Raw genomic sequence first — 22,666 nt, forward strand, 5'->3', positions numbered from 1 at the left:
ATGAGGAATTTCCAATAAGAAGTGTCAAAACTGAAATGATCAACCAGGTTTTCAAACTAACGGAAATTAATATTTCTGAAATAAAAGATGTAAATCTTACTGAAAAACCTAAAAAATACACTTCAAGAGTTCAATAGATTGAACAAGAAAAAATGTTACAGTTCTGGTTCTGGTTTTCAAAAGAAATCAAACCATAAAAGTAACTTCAAAAAGAATGGATTAGGTTTTATTCCGCCAGAAAATTATAAAAATGAGAAAACTTATAAACCAAACACAAAATTTGTTTCAGGTACAAGTTCTGAAGAAGAAGAAGAGAAGAAACCATTCTGGAGACAGTCAAACAAACAGTTTCTTGCTGAGAAGAAAAAGAATATGTTGAATAAATTTGCATCAAGAGTTGACAGAAGAACCTGTTTCAAATGTCAAGAAGTTGGACACATTGCTTGGAATTGCCCCAAGTCCACTTATACAAAACAGGGAGTTACTTCTAACTCAGATTTGAAAAAGAAATGTGTTAATAAAACAGAACAACCAACAGAAAAATTCAAAGTGTTCTAAAATTCAACTTTCGAAGTTGGTGAAAGTTCGAAACGTTTTTTACAAAAGAAAAGTCAATTTGAACAAACAGAAGTGGGTTGTTAAATCAGAGAGTAGTTCTGACAATGATTCTGACTCGTCAAAGTCAGAGGAGTCATTTGTTGTGAAAAAGAATGAGAATTCCGTTCCAGAAATGAACGATGAAAACTTTCCGCTATTGTCAAAAAAAAAAAAAACTTGAAGTTGAAAGTTGGCAAGGTTGAAATTTTAGATCAATTCTTTTCTAGTAAAGAAGAATTTGATGCTGAAAAAGCTTTTAATGGAAAAGTAAAACATATCTTTGGGAAGATGGTTGATGGAAAGATAAAGGGTGTGAAAGATTTTTACAAATCAAAAAGATGGTGGGATAGAGATGAATCACAATCACCCAAGGCTGGTCAGGCTTGGGTGACAACATTTTCTACTTAAAATCCTGACTTGTCGGGACTCCCAGTGATATGTTCATAATTACACATATTTTTCATATCGAATTCCTTACATTTTGATGATATTGGATGTGGTTTTCTCGCGATTTAGGTAATTATTTGCTTAAATTATGTATTTGCATGAATTTATAAGGATCTTGCTGATGTCGCGATGAATTCGAGTGAAAGATGTTGCAGCGAAAGGAACACGGAAAGACGTGTCGGAAAAGCAAGGAAAAACATAAATTAATGCTGAACAGGAAGCCTTACGGACCGTAAGACTAGGTCTACATGGTCCGTAAGCATGAAGCGCACGCCCAGAAACCCTAGTTCCTTACGGACCGTAAAGTCAGGTCCATACGGTCCGTAAAGGTATCGTATTTCGCAAAAAAATTATAAATCTAATGCAGCCAATTAGGGTTAGAATGATTCACGCATAGCAGGCGATTCTGGAGCAATTGTAGACGATCTTGGAGCACTTTGATGCTGATTAAAGGTTTGGGAAGCTTTCGGTTCGAGTTTTGGACGTTTTCGGTTCGTTAAACATTAGTTTTTCGGTTTCTTTTCGTCTTGAACTATGAATTCAATTTGTTTCAGACCTTGTTTTGTTGATTTCTTGAATATTATGAGTAGCTAAACTTCATAACTACCTAGGTTTTGATGAACTAGAGGGTTGTAATGCGTTTGTGATATGTTTTCGGTTATTTGATGTGATTTACATAACTTTTCTTTGGTATTGATCTTGATATTGCATTTTGGTATGTTTTGGTTATTTTATCAGTCAATAAATTCAGCGGTTTAGGCACGAAGAAATTCCCCTTAGACTTAGAATTTAATTTAATTCGGTTATCTTAGGATTTTCGAGTTAGGTATTGTGTTGAGAAATTGACCAAGTTGACTAATAATTAAAATCACTATATTAAAACTTGCATCCTCATCTTGTGACTCGAAAGACGATTAGGGTGAGCTAGGTTATTAGCTAATTATTGGTGGGTAGATTGGGTGACCGATAGCTCGGGCTCGTTTATTGCATCGTAATTAAGGTTTCCTAGGATTTTAATTATCAAAGTTGGGTTTGCTTTGCGATTTGAGGGTTTTGGGGGTAAGTTGCTTTCATTGCTTGATCTTCGTAGGATTTGGTATCGATAACTCGAGCCGGTTCGTTCTAGCACTTCACATTTAGTCTTGCTTCTTCGTTTGGGACATCTCTAGCGGGGGGTCAATCGAGGGAAATAGATATTTAACCGTTATCATTGTCACATTAGCATTGCATGATTCTAGGGATTCGACACCTAGGTAGCCTTTATCTCATATATATTTGATCACAATTTGCTCGCGTGTTTGCTTCGTTTGTTGGCTTTGTTTCATACGTTCTCTTATTTAATTTAGTTATTATTTAATTATTAAAAATCACTTCCAAATTAAACTTAAAAATTGACTTTTTATTCGACAAAGGTTCATTATCTAGAGTTTGCATATAGTGTCCACGGATTGATATCCGGTCTTGCCATCTACCCTACACTGCGACCGGTGCACTTGCCAATTGTGTGTGGTTTAGGTTGTGATTCCTTTTTTAAAACTTGTTCGAATTTAATATACACATTTTCACACATCAAGTTTTTGGCGTCGTTGCCGGGGACACTGGCACTTTAGAGAACGACCTGAGTTGTCTATTTAGTTGTTTACTTGCTTTCGTAGATTTCCATTGTCTTTAGGTGCCTTTTGCTTGCAATTTGTGCCTTTAGGGTTAGATTTGCTTTAGTATTTAGTTGAGTAATCTTTTCGTTGTATGCACCATACTCGTTCACAGGGGCCACCTTCGTTTGTTGCTTCGTCTAAGCCCGAGCGAGATTTTCACGAGCGCCTTCGCACCTTCCGAGCTAGTCAGGTACACATTCCATCTTCCGCTCTCATTATGAATGAAAACGAGGCCCCAACTAGGAGAGTCGTCGCAGACTACGCTCGGCCGAACGCGGCCAATGCTCGATCCAGCATTACCCGACCCGCTATCGAAGTTAATCGCTGGCAGATTCCACCCCAGATCATCACGTTGGTTACGAACACCATCCAGTTCCATGGGTTACCTTCTGAGGACCCGAATTTCCATCTCTCGCGCTTTTCAGCTATCTGCGATACATTCCAGGAGCAAAGTGTCACCGAGGATGCCTGCAAGCTGCGCCTATTTCCATTCTCGCTCGCTGACCGTGCTCATGCTTGGTTGGAATCCCTTCCTGCGGGATCCATCACTACCTGGGCCGGCATGAAAGAAAAATTCTTAGGCAAGTACTTTCCCCCTTCTAAAACCGCTCGTCTGAGGAGCATGATCCAAGAGTTTCGCCAAAAGGAGGGAGAGTCATTCTACGAGACATGGGAGCGTTTCAAGGAGTTACTACTTAAGTGTCCTCATCACGGATTCGAGGATTGGGCTTTAGTTGAGAGGTTCTATCATGGAGTGACGCCCACTACAAGGAATATGCTGAATACTACTGCTGGTGGCAATCTGCTGACCGCCAAGACACCTGATAAGTGCATGGATATGTTCGAGGATATAACGATGAGGAGCTACGAGTTTCCTGAGTCTAGAGATACATCCACCACACATAGAGGAGTGCACAAGGTCGATGAGGTCACCAGGATGTAAGCACAGATTGACGCTTTGCAAAAGCAGGTGGGTGATATGAAGGTACAGAAGGAGCAGCTATTCGAGATATGCACTGGTAGGCATGACATGACCGCGTGTCCTATTGCTCCTACTGAGACACCAGAGCAGGTAGAGTTTGTGGGTAATCGAAATCAAGAAAATTTTGGGGAGCGTTATAATTCGAATTGGAAGAATCACCCGAATTTCAGCTGGAAGAACAACAACCCACCAGGGTTTCAGCCGCGTCAAAGTTTGTTTCAGGACGCAGGAGCAGGATCGAGTTCAGGTGTGAATAACTCGACATTAGAGGAGATGCTAAGGAAGAACCAGGAGACGTTAGCTCAGCAGACTCAGCTGCTTACACAGTTCATCACGCAGGGGGATGCTCGACATCGGGAGACACAGGCAAGGTTCTTGGAGCACGAGACTTTCATGAAAAAATCAGAGTGCAGCATTCCAAAACCTTGAGATGACTGTAGGTGCGATGTCAGAGAAGTTGAATCAGAGACCTCCTGGTGGTCTCCCCAGTAGCACTGTTGAGAACACAAATGCCACTGCGAAAGCTGTTACTACGAGGAGTGGTCGAGGAAGTGTAGAGGTCGAGCCGGTAGTCGATGAGGACCCGGAGGTCGACGAGGAGCTTGAGATGGAGACACCAGCTGGCAGAGTGCACCCTAGGCTGTGCCCAGCAAGTACAGCACAGTCCATCGGGTCTCCAGGAGAGAAGAAGGATGCAGAGAAGGAGCCGATGAGGGTGTATAAGCCGACACCTCCTTACCCTGGTAGGTTAGTGAAGGGTAAGGACGCGGAGCAGTATGGTCGTTTCATGGAGATGCTGAAGAAGCTGCATGTGAACATTCCGTTCGTCGAGGCTTTGGCGAAGATGCCAAAGTATGCGAAGTTTTTGAAGGATCTTCTTACGAATAAGAAGAAATTGGAGGATTTTTCGACTGTCACCCTGAGTGAGGAGTGTTCTGCTGTCGTGCAGAACAAGCTGCCAAAGAAAGTGTCTGATCTTGGTAGCTTTACCATCCCATGTCTGATTGGGAATTGTAGGTCCCTTTTCGCGGAGGATTACGAACCTAAACCTTGTTATACAAACCTACTAGCGAGTGCGGAATCCAAGCTAGTAAGCAAACCGGGATGAAGCAAGTAGAGAAAACAAACACACAAGAATTCACCGATTAACACCACTGTATTAATACGTATGAAGGTTCCGGTTACAAGCACAATGTTTACAAATCTAACTTGCAAACTCTCACTATGTGTGTGTGTGTTTCGGACAGAATGCTCTCTGCTCTCTATCTCTTGTCTGTGTGCATCTCTGAATGTCTCTCTAGTCTCTTTTTCACAACACACTACATGGGTATTTATACCCATACACAGCAGGTCTGGTCGAAGGATTAGACAGATTGTCCGAAGGACCATCTGTCGACCACAATGGCCATCGAAGGATCCATATATACTTCGAAGGATAGCATATCCTTCGAAGTCCATCAGTATCCTTCGTGGTTTATCTTTCGAGCCAATCGAAGGATAGACATAATCCTTCGATTGCTCATCCTTCGACTCAGACACTTCACAAACATATTTCTAACTGTTGGGCCAAGTCAAACCAGGAGGACGGTTGACTTGGTCAACTTACAGGACTGACAAGGACATCGTTTACATTGTGACCGAATACAGACAAAGTACAGACATAAGTGCATCAACAAACTCCCCCTTGGCTGTAGCTTTGTCTTTATCTTCTATAGTTGTAGACTCGTCTCGAACTTCGATGGTCTTTGGTCTTCGAGTTCTCAAAACTCTGATGTCCTTTCAAGTCTTCAATGTCGGAGGATCTTCAAAGTCTTCACGTATTGAAAGCAGAGAGTGTATCAACAAACTACCCGTATCATGTAGGAAGTGTGTTAACAAACTCCCCCTTAACATAAGCTCCCACTTGAGTTATCCTCGTGAAATACTTTATCTTTATGAAGTGAGATCCTTGTGGTGTTGACGATGGCCAGCGGCAACTCGATCATCTTCATCACTTGAGTGCCTTCATGTCGTGTCTTTATTCCGAAGCTTGTCATCGACCATGTTCTCCTAGCCTTTAGAATCTGCACATGCGAGAAATCTAAACGCGTAATGAGAACAACTGCTTGGAATATAGGTACCATAAATAAATGACACACTCATGACCATGTCACAATCAAACACCGTCCGACAGTTTGAAAGTTTTTCAAATTTGACAATTTTAGCCTTTAACTTTCAAAAAACTTGCAAATTTCGACCGTTTATGAAGATTTAGTCAATTCGGTTTTCGTTCAGGTTTCAGGCAACGAAGACTCGAGTTCCAACATCGTACGATCGAAAATAAAGAAGAAATAAAATCTTTTTGGCTTTTATAAAGTTTATATTAAAACACACCTAAAATCTTTTTGGTATTTTTGACTTTTCTAAATGTAAATACTGAAAGCAGTAAATAAATATATACATACATTCTTTTTGCGAGTTTCGAGGGTAAGAGAATCATATCAGTGTACGGTCATGCCAAAACGCTCTTGTTGTTCAGTTAGTTAACATTAAGATAAGCATCCTATAACAATTATCGGTATTGTTGTCCACTTAAGCTCAACTTATCAGATGTAATCATGTTTAGAGGATACGTTAATGTATGATTTATACTTACCGACCGGTGTTCATCCACATCACGACACATTCCCGTATCAAGGTATGCACGAGGGTTCATCTTACCGGTGAGTATACCGATTATCATCTGTTTGACCGTATATGATGTGAGATTCTCACTTATTTTGATTTGAAAACAAGTCCTTTGTGATATAATCACTTATTGATGAGGAACTTGATTTTCATATGCATGAGGGCACAGGAGCAAGTCCGTGAACAGGTCAGTACTTCCGTACAGCAGAGAGACGAACTTGACTCCCGGATAATGTGATATTTTATCACTTATTTGATTTGGACATGTGATTGTTTATCACTTATTGAGGTCGAATGCAGTATGAATTATGTACACGTATGTATAGTATCATGGAAGATCTTAGACTTAGTCTATTTATAGAAGCAACCATGATACCCAGATGATAAGCAGCATAAAGACCGAATATTTCAGAAACTCGGCAATCTATCAAACGAAATTTCGGTACCAAGACCATATGCCAATGAATGGTTCCCACCTGGTCTTCAGTCGATTAAGATTTATATCACCCTGCACACTTTAAAATGATTGTGAGCCTACCGATACATCTTATATAGAGCTGCTTATCGTTTTTCATTTAAGGTTTAAAGAGGCTTGGATAGACCACTGATGTACTATCATTTTCTCTTTTGCTCGCCAGGAAACTCATTTTTGATTTTCTATTGTTTTTGTGTTTTTGAAATTTTTCGATGTTTTTGGATTTTCAGATTTTTGGATTTACTCCCCCTAAAATCAATAAACTAAGACAAATTTAAAACACAAAGATATTTACAAAAATGATTTTCCGATGTTGGTTTTACTCTTGCTTGACCTTAATGCCGGTTACCCAAATTAAGTTTTTATCAGAAAAGATTTATCGAATTTTTTGGGAAAATCAGTTGGCACGTCGGTAAGCGGTGCGGACCATGACAACATTGACAAGTTTCATAGAGAAACAATCACGTGTGAGGCGATATTCTAGATCAATGTGTCAGGTCAAAGAGTGCTGTATGAGATGATAATTCATAAAGTAGCTTAAATATCGACAAGCATAGGAGAGATTTAGAAATTCAAAACCGTATCCTGCAACTGTTTCATGCATTGCAAGGAATCTGAGTGCTCTCCCAAACTTGATATCCACCCGGTGTGGACTTCAAGGTCGAATCTGCAGCTACTGAGAAATCTCTTGACAGCAACAGGATCATAAACCTCCGGGTCCGGCTGGTCTTTCATACTGCACCAGCGAAGGTCTTTGACTTTCTCTTTCAGAAATGGTGTGCGGATGTTCAATCCATGCCCAGGCTTCTGCACACATTTCCTTGTATTCTTTCCTGAAGACCCGATCAAAAACCATAACAACCAACTTTTCGCCCAGGCTCTGATACCACTTGTAGGTCCCTTTTCGCGGAGGATTACGAACCTAAACCTTGTTATACAAACCTACTAGCGAGTCCGGAATCCAAGCTAGTAAGCAAACCGGGATGAAGCAAGTAGAGAAAACAAACACACAAGAATTCACCGATTAACACCACTGTATTAATACGTATGAAGGTTCCGGTTACAAGCACAATGTTTACAAATCTAACTTGCAAACTCTCACTATGTGTGTGTGTGTTTCGGACAGAATGCTCTCTGCTCTCTATCTCTTGTCTGTGTGCATCTCTGAATGTCTCTCTAGTCTCTTTTTCACAACACACTACATGGGTATTTATACCCATACACAGCAGGTCTGGTCGAAGGATTAGACAGATTGTCCGAAGGACCATCTGTCGACCACAATGGCCATCGAAGGATCCATATATACTTCGAAGGATAGCATATCCTTCGAAGTCCATCAGTATCCTTCGTGGTTTATCTTTCGAGCCAATCGAAGGATAGACATAATCCTTCGATTGCTCATCCTTCGACTCAGACACTTCACAAACATATTTCTAACTGTTGGGCCAAGTCAAACCAGGAGGACGGTTGACTTGGTCAACTTACAGGACTGACAAGGACATCGTTTACATTGTGACCGAATACAGACAAAGTACAGACATAAGTGCATCAACAGGAATCTTACTGTCAGCAATGCGCTTGCTGGCCTAGATGCTAGCATAAACCTCATGCCCTCTTCCATATTCGCTAAGCTTGACCTAGGAGAGCCTTCCCCTACGCGCATGAGTATTCAGCTCGCCGATCGATCGGTGAAGTATCCTAGGGGCATCGTGGAGAACATGTTGGTGAAAGTCGACAAGTTCGTATTTCCCGTGGACTTTGTCATTCTCGACATGGATGAGGACTCTAAGGTCCCGTTGATCTTAGGTCGTCCATTCCTTGCCACTGCACGAGTAGTCATTGACGTATATGATGGCAAGTTGACTCTTCGTGTCGATAAAGATGAGGTCACTTTTGATATCCAACATTCTATGAGGCACACCCGTCAGCATGATGACACTCTCTACTTTATTGATACTCTTATGTCACATGTGGATGATCAGGGGAGTGATGTCACTAAGTTGGATGTTGAGAAGGATCCTCTGTTGCAGGCTACCGAGCCTTCCCCTAGATTCGAGGTGTTTGAGGTCATCGAGGAAGAGGAGATTCCGAAGGAGAGACCGTCTGTTGAGGCACCCCCGCCCCTTGAGTTGAAGGAGTTGCCGTCTCATCTGGAGTACGCATTCTTGGGCGAGGGATCTCAGTTACCCGTCATCATTTCTGCTGGATTGACGGAGGAGGAGAAGAAGAAGCTGATGAGTGTCTTGAGAGATCATAGGCAGGCGATCGTGTGGAAGCTGATGGATATCAAGGATATTAACCCTTCGTTTTGTACGCACAAGATCTTGATGGAAGAGGAGTTCAAGCCGGTGGTTCAGCCCCAGAGAAGGCTAAACCCTAATATGCAGGACGTAGTGAAGAAAGAGGTGATAAAGTTGCTGCATGCATGACTGATTTACCCGATTTCGGACTCTGCATGGGTGAGTCCCGTCCAGGTGGTCCCCAAGAAGGGGGGGTATGACAGTGGTCGTCAACGATAGGAATGAGTTGATACCAACCTGGACCGTCACCGGCTGGCGAGTTTCTATAGATTATCGCAGACTCAACGATGCCACGCGCAAGGATCACTTTCCTTTGCCGTTCATTGACCAGATGCTGGAGCGACTGTCAGGACAGCAGTTCTATTGCTTTCTTGATGGATTTTCAGGTTATTTCCAGATTCCTATTGCACCAGAGGATCAGGAAAAGACCACATTTACATGCCCTTTTGGCACCTTCGTGTATCGACGCATGCCATTTGGGTTGTGTAACGCTCCAGCCACATTTCAGCGTTGTATGGTGGCGATCTTTCACGAGTTGATCGAGGACTCCAAGGAGGTGTTCATGGATGACTTTTCTGTGTTTGGGAGTTCCTTCGATCATTGTCTGCGTAATCTCGAGCGTGTGCCTACTCGATGTGAGGAGACGAACCTGATGCTTAACTGGGAGAAGTGTCATTTTATGGTTCGAGAGGGGATTGTGCTAGGGCCCAAGATTTCACGGGCGGGGCTTGAAGTTGATCAAGCCAAAGTTAATGTTATTTCTAAGCTCTCGCCGCCTCCTTCGGTGAAATCGATTAGGAGTTTCTTGGGTCATGCGGGATTCTACCGCCGTTTCATTCGCGACTTTTCGAAAATTGCTCGCCCGATGACCCAGCTGCTAGAGAAGGATAGGCCATTCGTGTTCGATGATGAGTGTTTGAGGGCCTTCGAGTTGATTAGGGAGAGGTTAGTGAGTGCTCCCATTCTGATTGCTCCCGATTGGAGCCTTCCTTTCGAGATTATGTGCGATGCCAGCGACTTCGCTGTTGGGGCCATTCTAGGGCAGCGTAGGGAGAAAAACATACATCCCATCTACTATGCAAGCAAGACCCTAAACGACGCCCAGGAAAACTACACCACGATGGAGAAGGAGTTGCTAGCAGTCGTATTTGCATGCGACAAATTCTGTTCTTATCTTGTGCTGTCGAAGACTGTTATTTTCACGGATCATGCGGCTCTTCGGTACTTGTTTGCGAAGAAGGATACGAAGCCTAGGCTTATTCGGTGGATTCTGCTGCTTTAGGAGTTTGATCTAGAGATTAGGGACAAGAAGGGGGCTGAGAACGTAGCTGCTGATCATCTGTTGAGATTAGAGAGCCCCGAGATAGAGAAAACTCGGGAGGATAGGATTGGGGATGAGTTTCCCCATGAGGCATTGATGTTTTTGAAAGCCCATGAGGAAGGCTTTCCCTGGTTCCCTGATCTGGCAAATTACTTATCTACAGGTGACCTTGTGGAGGGCAAGACGTACCAACAAAAGAAGAAATTCTTTGCGGATGTCAAGCACAACATTTGGGAGGATCCGTACTTGTTTAGGATTGGTGCGGACCAGGTTATTAGGAGATGTGTGTTTGGGTCCGAGTCTCGCAGTATTCTGTGACATTGTCATGAGCGACCAACTGGTGGCCATTATGGTGCTGCTTATACCGCCAAACGCGTGTTTGATGCGGGTTTTTATTGGCCGACCATCTTTAGGGCGGCACATGAGTTTGTGCGAAGCTGTGATGCCTGTCAGCGGACAGGAAATATCTCATCCCGTAATGAGATGCCCCAAAACCCCATTCAGGTGGTTGAGGTCTTTGATATTTGGGGTATCGATTTCATGGGTCCGTTCCCCATGTCAAGGGGGAACCGATACATCCTAGTCGCAGTGGATTACGTTTCTAAGTGGGTGGAGGCAGAGGCCTTGCCTACGAATGACGCGAGGGTTGTTGTGAGATTCTTGAGGAGATTGTTTGCTAGGTTTGGGACACCGAAGTCCTTGATATCTGATCGAGGCACCCACTTCTGCAATTCACAAATGGAGAAGGTCTTGAAACGCTATGGGGTCACCCATCAGCTTTCGATGGCCTATCATCCACAAACAAGTGGGCAGGTGGAAAATTCAAATAGGGGGATTAAGAGGATCTTAGAGAAAACTGTCGGAAACAGTCGTATTGATTGGTCCGAGAAGTTAGATGACGCTCTGTGGGCTTTCCGTACTGCTTATAGGACGCCTATTGGGACCACACACTTTAGGTTAGTTTATGGGAAAGCGTGTCATCTACCGATGGAGCTAGAGCATCGTGCATACTGGGCACTGAAGGCAGTCAATCTTGACCTACCAGCTGCGGGTAAGAACCGGTTTCTTCAGATGCACGAGTTAGAGGAGTTGCACGATGAGGCGTATGAGAAGTTACGGGCATATAAAGAGCGTACTAAGGCGTTGCACAACAAACACTTGAAACACGTGAAAGAGTTCAAGTGTGGGGAGAAGGTGTTGCTATATAATTCCTGGTTGAAGCTGTTCCCGGGAAAGTTGAGACCGCGTTGGCATGGACCGTATGTGGTTAAACAGGTGTTTCCGTACGGGACAATTGAGGTTGAGAATGAGGACGGTCAGAGGTTCAAGGTCAATGGGCATCGATTGAAGCATTTTGTCGAGGGTCCGACAGAGGATCGAGAGGAGGAGGTGATTGACCTCCTCATTATGAGCACGTGAGAGTTGTGTTGCACACTCGGGATTTCCCGAGTTGTATAGTTTGTACCATTTTTGTATTTTTATTTTTGTGTATATTGAGTCTGTTAGTGTCAGTTTGTGTCGTACGTACTGATCTGTTTGTTGAGATGCGTAGTTCACATGTGGCAACCGAACCGAGGCGATCGGAGGAGACATCGGAAACGAGGTGAGTTTTAGGGTTTAATAAATAATAATAATAATAATATTCACTAATAATAATAAATCATTAATAATAATAAATAATAATAATAATCATAATAATAATAAATAAATAAAATAAAAATGATGTTCTGATAACTCTTACGAATCGCAAGGCATCAGCCATACGGTCCGTAAGATGGAGGCGGTCTGAAAAAATTAAATCCTTTACGGACCGCAAGGAGTGACCCATATGGTCCGTAAGCCCTTCAACGGCGGAAAAAAATAAAAACCCCAAATCCCATCGTCTTCTCCATTCAAACAAACCCTCACACCGCTCACACCCTCACCGTTCACACCCACCACCTCCGATTCTACCGCCGCCTCACCACCACTCCTCACCGTGTCCGCCACCACCTTACACCTCCCCCATCTCCGCCGGTTTTCACCCTTAACCACTCCACTGCTTCACCCTACGCCTTCTGCCACCACTTACCACCTCTTATCCGCCACCCCCAAACACCACCCGGATCCACCAACCACCGCAACCACTTCCACCGATTCACCCTACTTCAACCGACACATCAACCATCTCCAGCCACCTGTCATCGTCATCCCAGCCGCTGCCCCGATTCTGACCACTTTCCACTCCGAGTCATCTCGAGTTCCGCGCTGCCCCGACAAATTTCAGGTATGAATGTTGTATTTATTTTTCTTTTTGTTGCATAAGTTATGTATTTTGGGCATTTAGATGTCATTCAGTCGTGTATAAGGGTCGTTTTAGTTAATTGGTTCCAGGTCAGAGTTTAGTCGAGTCGTCTAGTGTTGATGTAAAGTTTTTATAAAATTTTCGTTGTGTCGGTTTAGTTTTAGAGAGTCAAAAGTCCCGTGTCGTGCCTAATTTGTTGCGTCGTTTATGCTTTCGAGTCGTTTCAGTCTTAGTTTAGGCGTTTTGTTTGTTGTTGTTTGTTGTTTAATTTGCATCGGATGCGTCCTATACAGTGCACTTGAACTTTGAATTGATATATACATTAAAGTGCAACATTGCTATTGCGTTTTATTTGCAGGATTGCGATCGCCTCGCCTGTACTCAATCTCCATTCGGGCGAGGACGGTTGGTTTCTTGTAAATGCATCGGGGGCATGCCGAAATTTTTAATTTTTGTTGTTGTATATTTATTCGTTGCGGCCGCGAACGAAATGCTATACGGCCGCAACTGCCACCCCTAGCACACCAAAAATATGTATTTTCGCTTTCTGTCTCATTCATTTCTTTCGTTTACTTTAATTGTTTTAGAAAAAAAAAATTAAAAATTACAAAATTACAAAAAAAAATAATAAATACAAATAAAAATACAAAAAAAATTAATATTTCACGCCCTGGTGGAGGGCCAGGAGGACAATTTAGCAGTGTTCTTACTTCACGCCTTTGATAGAGCTCGAGGATGCGGTACAGACTCCATGATCTCTATGGGATCATACATCAGTGTACTTGCTGAGAGCTTGGGGGTGTATCAGGACTTCCCACCAGGATGGTTGCATGAGGAGCCTGCCGGGTCACTGTATAGGCTGCATGACATGAGGCAGATGATACAGTTGTTGGCACCGGGCGATCCGCCTAGGTTTCTTGAGCCTCGGGCCGTGCAGTTGGTTATTGGGGCCGGAGGTGAGGCACAGGAGGAGGTCCCGGTGGTAGCACCACGTTTTAGGCATGGTGATAGGGAGAGAGCTCGGGTTAGGGGTGCTGGAGCCCCTAGAGCAGCAAGGTCAGTGGATGAGAGGTTGGATAGTTTGGAGCAGTCTGTAGTAGAGGTGATAGATACAGTGGCAGAGATGAAGACGATGCTTCAGCGCATCATTGATCATTTTCACATTCCTCCACAGGATCAGCAGCCGCTACCAGACCTGCAGTAGACAGCCTCAGAGTTGGATTTTGGGTTACCTTTGTACTTTTTTCTCCTTATTTTTGTTTTTATGATCATGGTCTGTACTTGATACATATACTCTAGGGGAATTGTAAGGGTAACCGGTTGGTTTGTTGTTTTTTGTGTACTTTGTATATTTTATTGTATATTATGGTTATGTTTGATTTATTGCTTCTAGCCGTGCAGTTTCATTATACAGGCTATATTATGATTGTTGAATCACGTAGCTGAGCGGTTTGAGTGTCCACGAGCAGTATATCACGCATATCAGGGGAGTTTCAGTTTCACTTTTCCTGATTGTTGTTGTTGTATATTTTTTTTATTTCCTTTTTGTTCACATTGGGGACAATGTGTCTTTCAAGTGTGGTGGGGATGGGGGAATTTTGTAATTTGAGGCTATAAATACCTTAAAAAAATTATAAAAAAAAAGTTGGTGTTGTGAGTCCCGATCCGTTAGCGCATGGAAAATAAAAAACCTTTTCAAAACGTCGGTCAAAAGTGGTTTAATTGTCGAATTTACGAGTTGTAAAGCACATGTTTCTTTAAGTTGCGGGATAGTAGGTTGACTGAATCAGTTTTTGGGAAGTAAAAGGGTTTGGGATGCCTAGGATAGTGGATGGAGCCGGAGAGTTAATTAGTTGTGCATTGTCGATATCGGTAGCCCTTATTTACCACATGATAGTGAGATTTGAGCCTTTATATGTTCATATACTTATATGTTCATTATTTTTCGTTTCATGTGTGTTTACCAACTTGTTGCATTACTTTAGAACTTGTGCGTTTTGATACAGTTTGAGACCTTCGGTTAGGATTTGGCATGGATATGATAGAGGCATTACCTTTGTGTTTGACCCGTTTCACCACTACCTTTAGATACACCACGTTAAGCCTACCCTTTCATTTGTCACCGGTTGGGATGTGATAACCGGATCGTGTTATGTGATTTTTATATTCGAAAAAAGGAAAAATGAAAAAAAAAATAGAAAAGAAAAAAAATGAAAAAAAAGAAAAAAAGAAAAAATATATATGTTAAAGTTGTGGGTCAAAGCGACCAATATGTTAGTAATTGTTTCGTGTTTATCCGGTTTATCGTGTGTTCATTTGTGTTTGCCCATTGTTTCCGAATAAAATAACCTACCCGTAGCCCTTACCTACCCAATAAAGCCCTCTTGATCGGTTAGGTGGAATTCTGATTGGCGTACAAGCTTATGATAGTGTGCTTCATAGTTTGGTTTTGAGAGTTCACTCAAAATAACATATTTATCAGCCGAGAGATGAGTGATATTGTGAGGGGTATTGACATTGCATGATTGGTTGCTCGAAGGTAAGAAAAGCTTGATTAGGTAGGCCCGTTTTCATTTAAATGTTATGATTCATCACCTTTTGAACGTTGTAAGTCTTGCGAAACTTTTGTGTTGGATGACTTCGTAGTTCGCGTTATAACTTGTTCGAGATTTGCGTTTTTGTTAAAGTGTTTGAGTTAGACGTGCTGCTCAGGATTTTGCTTAGGGACAAGCAAAAGGTTAAGTGTGGGGATGTTTGATATGTTCATAATTACACATAATTTTCGTATCGAATTCCTTATATTTTGATGATATTGGATGTGCTTTTCTCGCGATTTAGGTACTTATTTGTTTAAATTATGTATTTGCAGGAATTTATAAGGATCTTGCTAATGTCGCGATGAAAACGAGTGAAAGATGTTGCAGCGAAAGGAACACAGAAAGACGTGTCGGAAAAGCAAGGAAAAACATAAAATAATGCTGAACAGGAAGCCTTACGGACCGTAAGAATGGGTCTACACGGTCCGTAAGCATGAAGCGCGCGCCCAGAAACCCTAGTTCCTTACGGACCGTAAAGTCAGGTCCATACGGTCCGTAAAGGTATCGTATTTCGCAAAAAAATTATAATCTAATGCAGTCGATTAAGATTCATTAGACCGATTAAGTTGATAGGTAGCATTTCATAAAATTTTGGAAATCGGGAAATAAAACGGTTAAGGTATGATTAGGAATTTCGTGTATGGGATTTATGTAAAAAGGTTGTAAGGTAAGAAAATACGTTTGATATAACAATGAATTTTGAAGTTTTGCATAAGTAAGGATTTTGACAAAATGATTAACAAGTTACGTATAAAATTTGATCGTGTGGTTAGCATAATAAAGTATCTTTACAAAGAAAGTTTGGTAACGATCACCAAGGTAAGGGAATCATCCTCTAACCCGTTGGTGAGTTCGTTTTTGAGAAGGGAATGAGCGAAGCTAATTGTCAAGGTAAGGAAATCACTCCTATCTTGATGATATGCCTCCATTTTGGGATTTTGAGAAATGTAAATTTAGTTGGTGACGTTTTTGAAATCATGCATGTGAATAACGTATAAGTGTATGAAAAGATTTAATATGATGTGTGTCTAAAAAAAGTCTTGAAAATAATTTGAATTTTGAAAAAGAAAAGATTGTATCGTGTTAAGCGTAAGATCAATAATAGTAAAATGAAGGTTCGATTAAAACTTGGATTGTTCCAAAACGGAGCTTTTGACTAAACCAAAGTGGTCGAAAGTTCTTTTGAGTTTGTGAAGCATGCTTTGGCCTAATAGGTGGAATACTCTCGCCGAAATTTCGGTTAACAATATTCACCCTTTCGGTTACTACATGTTCCAAATCAATCGAAAATTAGAGACTTGGCGGGATTTGAAAATTAAGGAGTGGGACTAGTTGACAAGATGCGGGTTTCACCCCTAACTTGACAACATCGTACCCTAAGTGTGGTTAGTACTCGTCGGGTCAATAATGTTAATTCTGACATGTTGACGAGGGTCCATTAGGTTTAAAATGGAAATTCTCCATCAAGGTGAGGATTTCACTCCTAACTTGGTGGCGTGTTTTGTGTAAAAAGAATAAGTGGATAGAGAGTCGTTCAACAAATTGTGGGTTTCACGCCTATTTTGGTGAATTCGTCTCGTTTGTGTAATACGAGTGTTTTCGAGTTTAACATAATTGTGTAAAATAGCCTTAGGAAAGGCGTATGTTATGGAATAATAAAACAAGTATGATCACATAAAAAGGCATTCCAAGAATTTAGCCCATAAAGATGTTTCAAGAAGTTAGCATATGAATCAAGTATGGTCAAGTTTGGAGCTTAACTATAGACTAGGTCAAAAGCATGGCAATTTTCCTAATTCCCTATAGTTATGCCTCTGATATCAATCTGTCACACCCCAACTGATGGTGGAAACATCGGAGTGAGACCAAAACGAGATTGCAAAAGACTTCATAACACTAATGTGACAAGTAATTAATAATAAATTTCATTTCATATAGTAAAAGAATCAATTACATGGTTTGAAATACAATACAACAAGTTGAAATAAAACAAATTACATTACAACAAGTATTTAATGTTTAAAATGCGTTTCTAGGCATCCTACTAAGTTCCATGCATCGTCATCATCATATTCCTGCAACAAGTATTGGCGAGTATACGAGTTTAGTGTACAAGTATATAAGTATAAAATGAACAATCCACATGGCAAACCTAGTTATCAAGATTAACATATAAACCGGCATGTGAATAAACCTAGAAAATACGAATCAAGCATAACATAATAGTAAGCATGTATTGGATTGTTTGTATGTATGTATGTATGATTGCATAAAAGTATGTATTTTGAGTGTGTTTTTTTTGTATATGTAAATATGTTGTACCCAAAAGTGTAAAAAATGGTAAAATGGGTCAAGTATACTCACAATATTGCAAAGCCTTCCGATTATCCATAGGTGACGAGTTGTTTACGAATAAAGAGTAAATGGTAAGGTTATATAATGTTATGGAGTGGCTAGATTCGGGATTTCGAATTTAAAGTACAAAAGTATGTATTCACAAAAATATTATCTAGTTCTAAGTACTCGTTTTTGACACTATGTTACGTGTGGTTTCATGGGTCGCAAATTGCCCATTAGAATCAATAACGAGAATCTTAGATCGTAGATATGATAGCTTAAGTTTATGACGAATAATCATGACCCGATTACCATCATAAATTCAGCCATGTTCTTATGTATATATGTGTATATATATATATATAGTAATAATATAAACCTAAAACTAAGTCCATCACAGATATCAAGTATTATCATGTAAGTCAAGCATGGAGGTTAAAACCTCTTTATATGATTCACCACTACACGAAATCATCACAAGGATGATCCAGAGGCTCATGAATTACAAGAAATAAATCTAACTAGTGTGATCTCAAGTGATCAAGTAAGTCTTTAACCCGGTGAGCCAACACATCATGAAAAGAATTAACTAAGTATTTGAGGCTAGATGGGGTTATGTTACTTTGATTCTAGAAAATCACTTGAGTGTTTATATAGAAATTTTCACACGTGAAGGAGTGGAACTAGATTGGAAAGCCCAAGCTTTCATGGTTCACACTTCACAAGTCATGAGTTCATCATATGGAAGATGATGAAGCAAGCTTGTTTTCATCACTCGGATTAGGACATGTATAAAGTAAAATAAAAGAGTTTGAACTCATAATCTTGGTGAAATCACCTCAACACAAGCCCACAACCATAGACTAAGTTGTGAGCTTGGTGGGTACAGGATTCCACCAAGTTTTATCAAGAAAGAAAGATAGATGGAGTTACAAGAACAATAAACAAAACAGAAAGTTTAGCACACTTTGAACCTCAAATGTGGTGAAGTTTCACCTTAGATTACCATGGTAATCTTGTGAAAACCTTCCTAGAGGTTATATAAGTGTTTTAGAAGAAGAAACAAGAAGAAAATAGTTGAAGAAATGAGCTAGAACTCACTTTGAATGACTTAAACTTTCTGCTAAACTTCTGAAAATTTTAGAGAGATTAGAGAGTGATTTGGAAGTGTTAAGATGGTTTGGAAAGAGAAAATGAAAGTGGGAGATGGTGTATTAATAGTGGGGATGCTAGGGTTAGTGTTAAAGAGTGTAATTAAGGAGTTAGGTGGTGGTTAGATGACCAAAAGTGACCAACCTCGTGACATTAAAAAACAATCTGCAGATCGAGGGTTTTCGCCTCCCGCGATAGGCAAAGGCTAGGCTTTCGCGCCCCGCCAAAGCCTAATATAGGCAGATTTTGCATTTTCCTCATTTTAAGCTAAAATTTGGTGTTTTGGCTTGTTTTAAGCATATAACATGTACGTAAGTATAATTTGATTATCACGAGTGTATGTACAAGTATTTGCATGTAATAAGCATATAAAAATCACGTATTTATGACAGTTGTTTATAAGTTAAACACGTGTTTACGAGAATCATGAATATATATCAAGTGCATATATAAATTAAATGTATAAACTTGTATGATTAAACAATGTATAATCTTTATAAAATAATTAATTTCATTATGATCAAATCCTTGGGTTATAATGATTCGAACGAAGAACGATTACAAGAGAAACAAGTTTCTGAAAATAGAAATATATTACAAGCTTTCTAAATAAGGAAAGGTACGAAAAGCGGGGCGTTACAGTCTCCCATCCTTTAGGAAATTTCGTCCCAAAATTTATTCAAGAGGAAGACCTTGTAAAAAGGCATTTTGGCCACAAAGAATGATTGGCTAAAATTGAGATATTTGAAGTTTGAAGTGTGTTGAAAAATGCATGGAAATTCTAATGAATAAGAGAATAATTTTGTAAAAGTAGTTTGTGTAACTAGAGTGATTTAAGGCATAAATTGTAAGTAATACGTGCATGTGCGTTTACACGCAAAGTGAGCCTAAACAAGTTTGAATAACTCAAAGGAGAAGTATTTTAAAATATGATACCTAAGAAGAAAAGTTTTTGTATTTAAACGGTTTGTATTCTCATGAAAAGTGTTACCGCACCGTAGGTTGTAAGAAAAGTTTTATTGGTTTTAAAGAGCATCAATAAAATCACATGTTTGTAGAAATTTATTCATTGGTGAGAAACGAGAAAGTTAGGTATTAAATAAAATGGTTCTGGGGGTAACGGCCGACTAAGTATGTTTGCACATAAATAAAGGATGGAAGGTAGTCTAAAAAGAAGGAAGTATTTTAGGATTTGAATGTTTAAATCGATTGATTGTAAATAAGGTTTGTATAAAAGTCAAAGAATAACTGGGAATAATAGAGGTATGAGAGTGAATGATCGATCTAGTAGACGAATGCAAGGATAGAAATGTTATGAGTATTGGATATAAAACGAGTACGAGGCGTTAAGAATGAGCTTTCGTCATTGATAATCAGATATCGGGCGTTTAGCAATGCGTTTGTGATGTAGCGCGTGATACGAAAACGAAGATCAAACACGTTGATTCAAAGAATACCCGTGTGTTCTTCCCCAACCCCCAAGATTCCACCCAAAAAGCACGGAATTTGAAGTGAAAATTCAAACAATTATTTTATAAAACTCCAAAAAACTATCCCCCAATACAAATTACATGAGAACTTATATAGAGTTTTATGATCAACTCAATGGACATAAATTAAAACAAAACTTAATGAACACTAAATGTGGATTTATTTCATTACATAATTGAGTCGACACTTGATATTCCCCCGCATGTTGTTAAAGTTTGTGTATCGTGTCTAAATATGGTCTGCAAAACACCGAATTTCTCATGGCTAGATGTAATGAAAAGTATTTATGTATTTGACCGTATGAATATATGATGTCAGAAAAAAGAAATAAGTAACTGAAAAAACAAAAGAGATTAACTTTGAAAGGGGCAAAATTGCAAACTAAACAAAAGTTTGGCGGTGAAACATTAAGACCCACAAAATCCACTAGCGCAAACCCCCTTTGTTATTTGATATATATAATAATTATATAATATTTCTTTTAGTTTTTGTTTTTATTTTAAATTAAGCAATGTTTTTATTTTTAAGTTATGTAATGTTATTATATTTTAAATTAGAGTAAAATGCACGGGTAGTCCCTGTGGTTTTGCAAAATAACACCTATAGTCCCCATCTTTTGGAAATTACACCGGTGCTCCCTGTGGTTTGACAGTTTGTTTCTTGGATAGTCCCTGGAGTGGATGTCCGTTAGTTTTCTCCGTTAAGTGTATGTGAAATGACAAAATTATCCTTCATCTTCCTCACTTTATAAAAACAAAACAACCACACCCACCCCCACCTGATATACATGTACGTACGGAATATTCACCAGCTTCATTTGCACACAAAATGAAAGCATTTTCTCACATTATCAGGGGGACGTTGCGACCAGCTTGAATTCAGTCAAACAAGAGTGCAATGTCTTTTGGCGCTTCAAAAGAGACTCCCTTTCATTCTGAAGAATGGCAATGGCTCCAGGTGCAACAAACATATCCATAAACTTCTCATCTTTAACCGCAAATAAATGCATTCCCAATGGCACCATTAGATCTTCACGACTGAAACACAAAATTAATATATAAGTTCCAAAATCAAACTAACTGGTTTCAATTTTGAAATATATTATTAATGGTGGGGGAACAGAGAGAAATGTGAGGGGTGGGTGGGGTTGTTTTGTTTTTATAAAGTAAAGAAGATGAAGGGTAATTTTGTCATTTCACATACACTTAACGAACAAAACTAACGGAAATCCACCCCAGGGACTATCCGAGTAACAAACTGTCAAACCACAGGGAGCACCGGTGTAATTTCCAAAAGTTGGGGAATATAGGTGTTATTTTGCAAAACCATAGGGACTATTCGTGCATTTTACTCTTTAAATTATGTAATGGTTTTTTTATTATTGTTATTCGTTTAATTTGTATTAATGGTTTTTTTTTTAAATTTAATATATTTTATGTAATTTTTAAATATAAAATAATAATAAAAATGTGTGACATGTGTTTGATAACGACACTTTTTTACGCCTCATTCCGCTCCTTTCTTTTTGAACCACGCCACTTTTCTGACACGTAATGACGTGGTAAACACATGTCAAGTAACACTCTTTCATACCCCACCACTCAGCATAGTCTTTTGACCTACTCACAAACTAAAAAACAAAACTCTTTCTCTGTCCTCTATCTTCCCTTCCACTCACAAACATCACCAACATATATTTTTACGCATAAATCCACACTCTCTTTCCTCCATCTCATGATATCTTTTCTGCACATTTCTCTCTTATTAAAAACAACTAAAAACATCCTATTGTTGATGGTCTAAAGCATAGCCTAATCTAACCATCACTAGTGCTCTAGTGATGGCCACGAGTATTTAAGTTCCACCTATGATAGGTCCGAGTGAAGTTTTCCACTCCAGGTCTCAAGTTCGATGGTGATGGGGTTTCTCATTGAGAGTTATTTAAATTGGGGATCTATTGTGCGAGTGGGCTCTCTAGCGCGGACCCGATCAAGACAACGTATGATACATCTCCCGACATTCGCGAATAATTCACACTTTCAAAAAAAAGCCTAATAGCATCTCCAATTATAGAGGTTTCATTGGCCTATATGGCGTCTAAGTGAACGAGAGAGTATGTAAATCATCCAGAATTCTGAACTATAGACTGGTTTTATGAAGGGAGGGGGAGAGAAAAAGAGAAAGAAAGAAGATAGAGAAAATAATGAGGGAGAGGCCTCCCGAATTCCATGCCATACTCTAAAGTCATCATTGACATCACTAATTCATTACCGTCTTGTTTTATCGTGTAGAACATGAAATAGGAAGTTTCCTAGATTAATGATGAGCATTTTCTCTCTATCAAAGCAACTTTTATCTCTC

At 39.9% G+C, this 22,666-nt stretch overlaps 1 protein-coding gene and 1 non-coding gene across 2 annotated transcripts; one reads left to right on the plus strand and one right to left on the minus strand.

Annotated features, from left to right (window-relative positions):
- Nucleotides 1–3,309: 3,309 nt before the first annotated feature.
- On the minus strand, nt 3,310–3,416 carry LOC118480631. The gene has a single exon (XR_004863611.1). It is a non-coding gene; the product is annotated as a small nucleolar RNA R71 (small nucleolar RNA).
- A 695-nt stretch (nt 3,417–4,111) lies between these two features.
- LOC110893261 lies at nt 4,112–9,252 on the plus strand. Its single transcript, XM_022140376.1, has 2 exons — nt 4,112–4,648; nt 8,350–9,252. Exons 1-2 carry the CDS (start codon nt 4,112–4,114, stop codon nt 9,250–9,252), a joined length of 1,440 nt encoding a protein of 479 aa, XP_021996068.1.
- The last annotated feature ends 13,414 nt before the right edge of the window (nt 9,253–22,666 follow it).

Source organism: Helianthus annuus, chromosome 7, assembly GCF_002127325.2.
Source record: "Helianthus annuus cultivar XRQ/B chromosome 7, HanXRQr2.0-SUNRISE, whole genome shotgun sequence".
In the NCBI taxonomy this organism is placed as follows: Eukaryota; Viridiplantae; Streptophyta; class Magnoliopsida; order Asterales; family Asteraceae; genus Helianthus; species Helianthus annuus.

What these genes read in the sequence shown, in the direction of transcription:
- LOC110893261 (XM_022140376.1), top strand. Translation starts at nt 4,112, where the DNA reads ATGACTGTAGGTGCGATGTCAGAGAAGTTGAATCAGAGACCTCCTGGT. An exon ending in AGAACAAGCTGCCAAAGAAA is followed by an intron (nt 4,649 to 8,349) that starts GTGTCTGATCTT and finishes GACCGAATACAG; the next exon opens with ACAAAGTACAGACATAAGTG.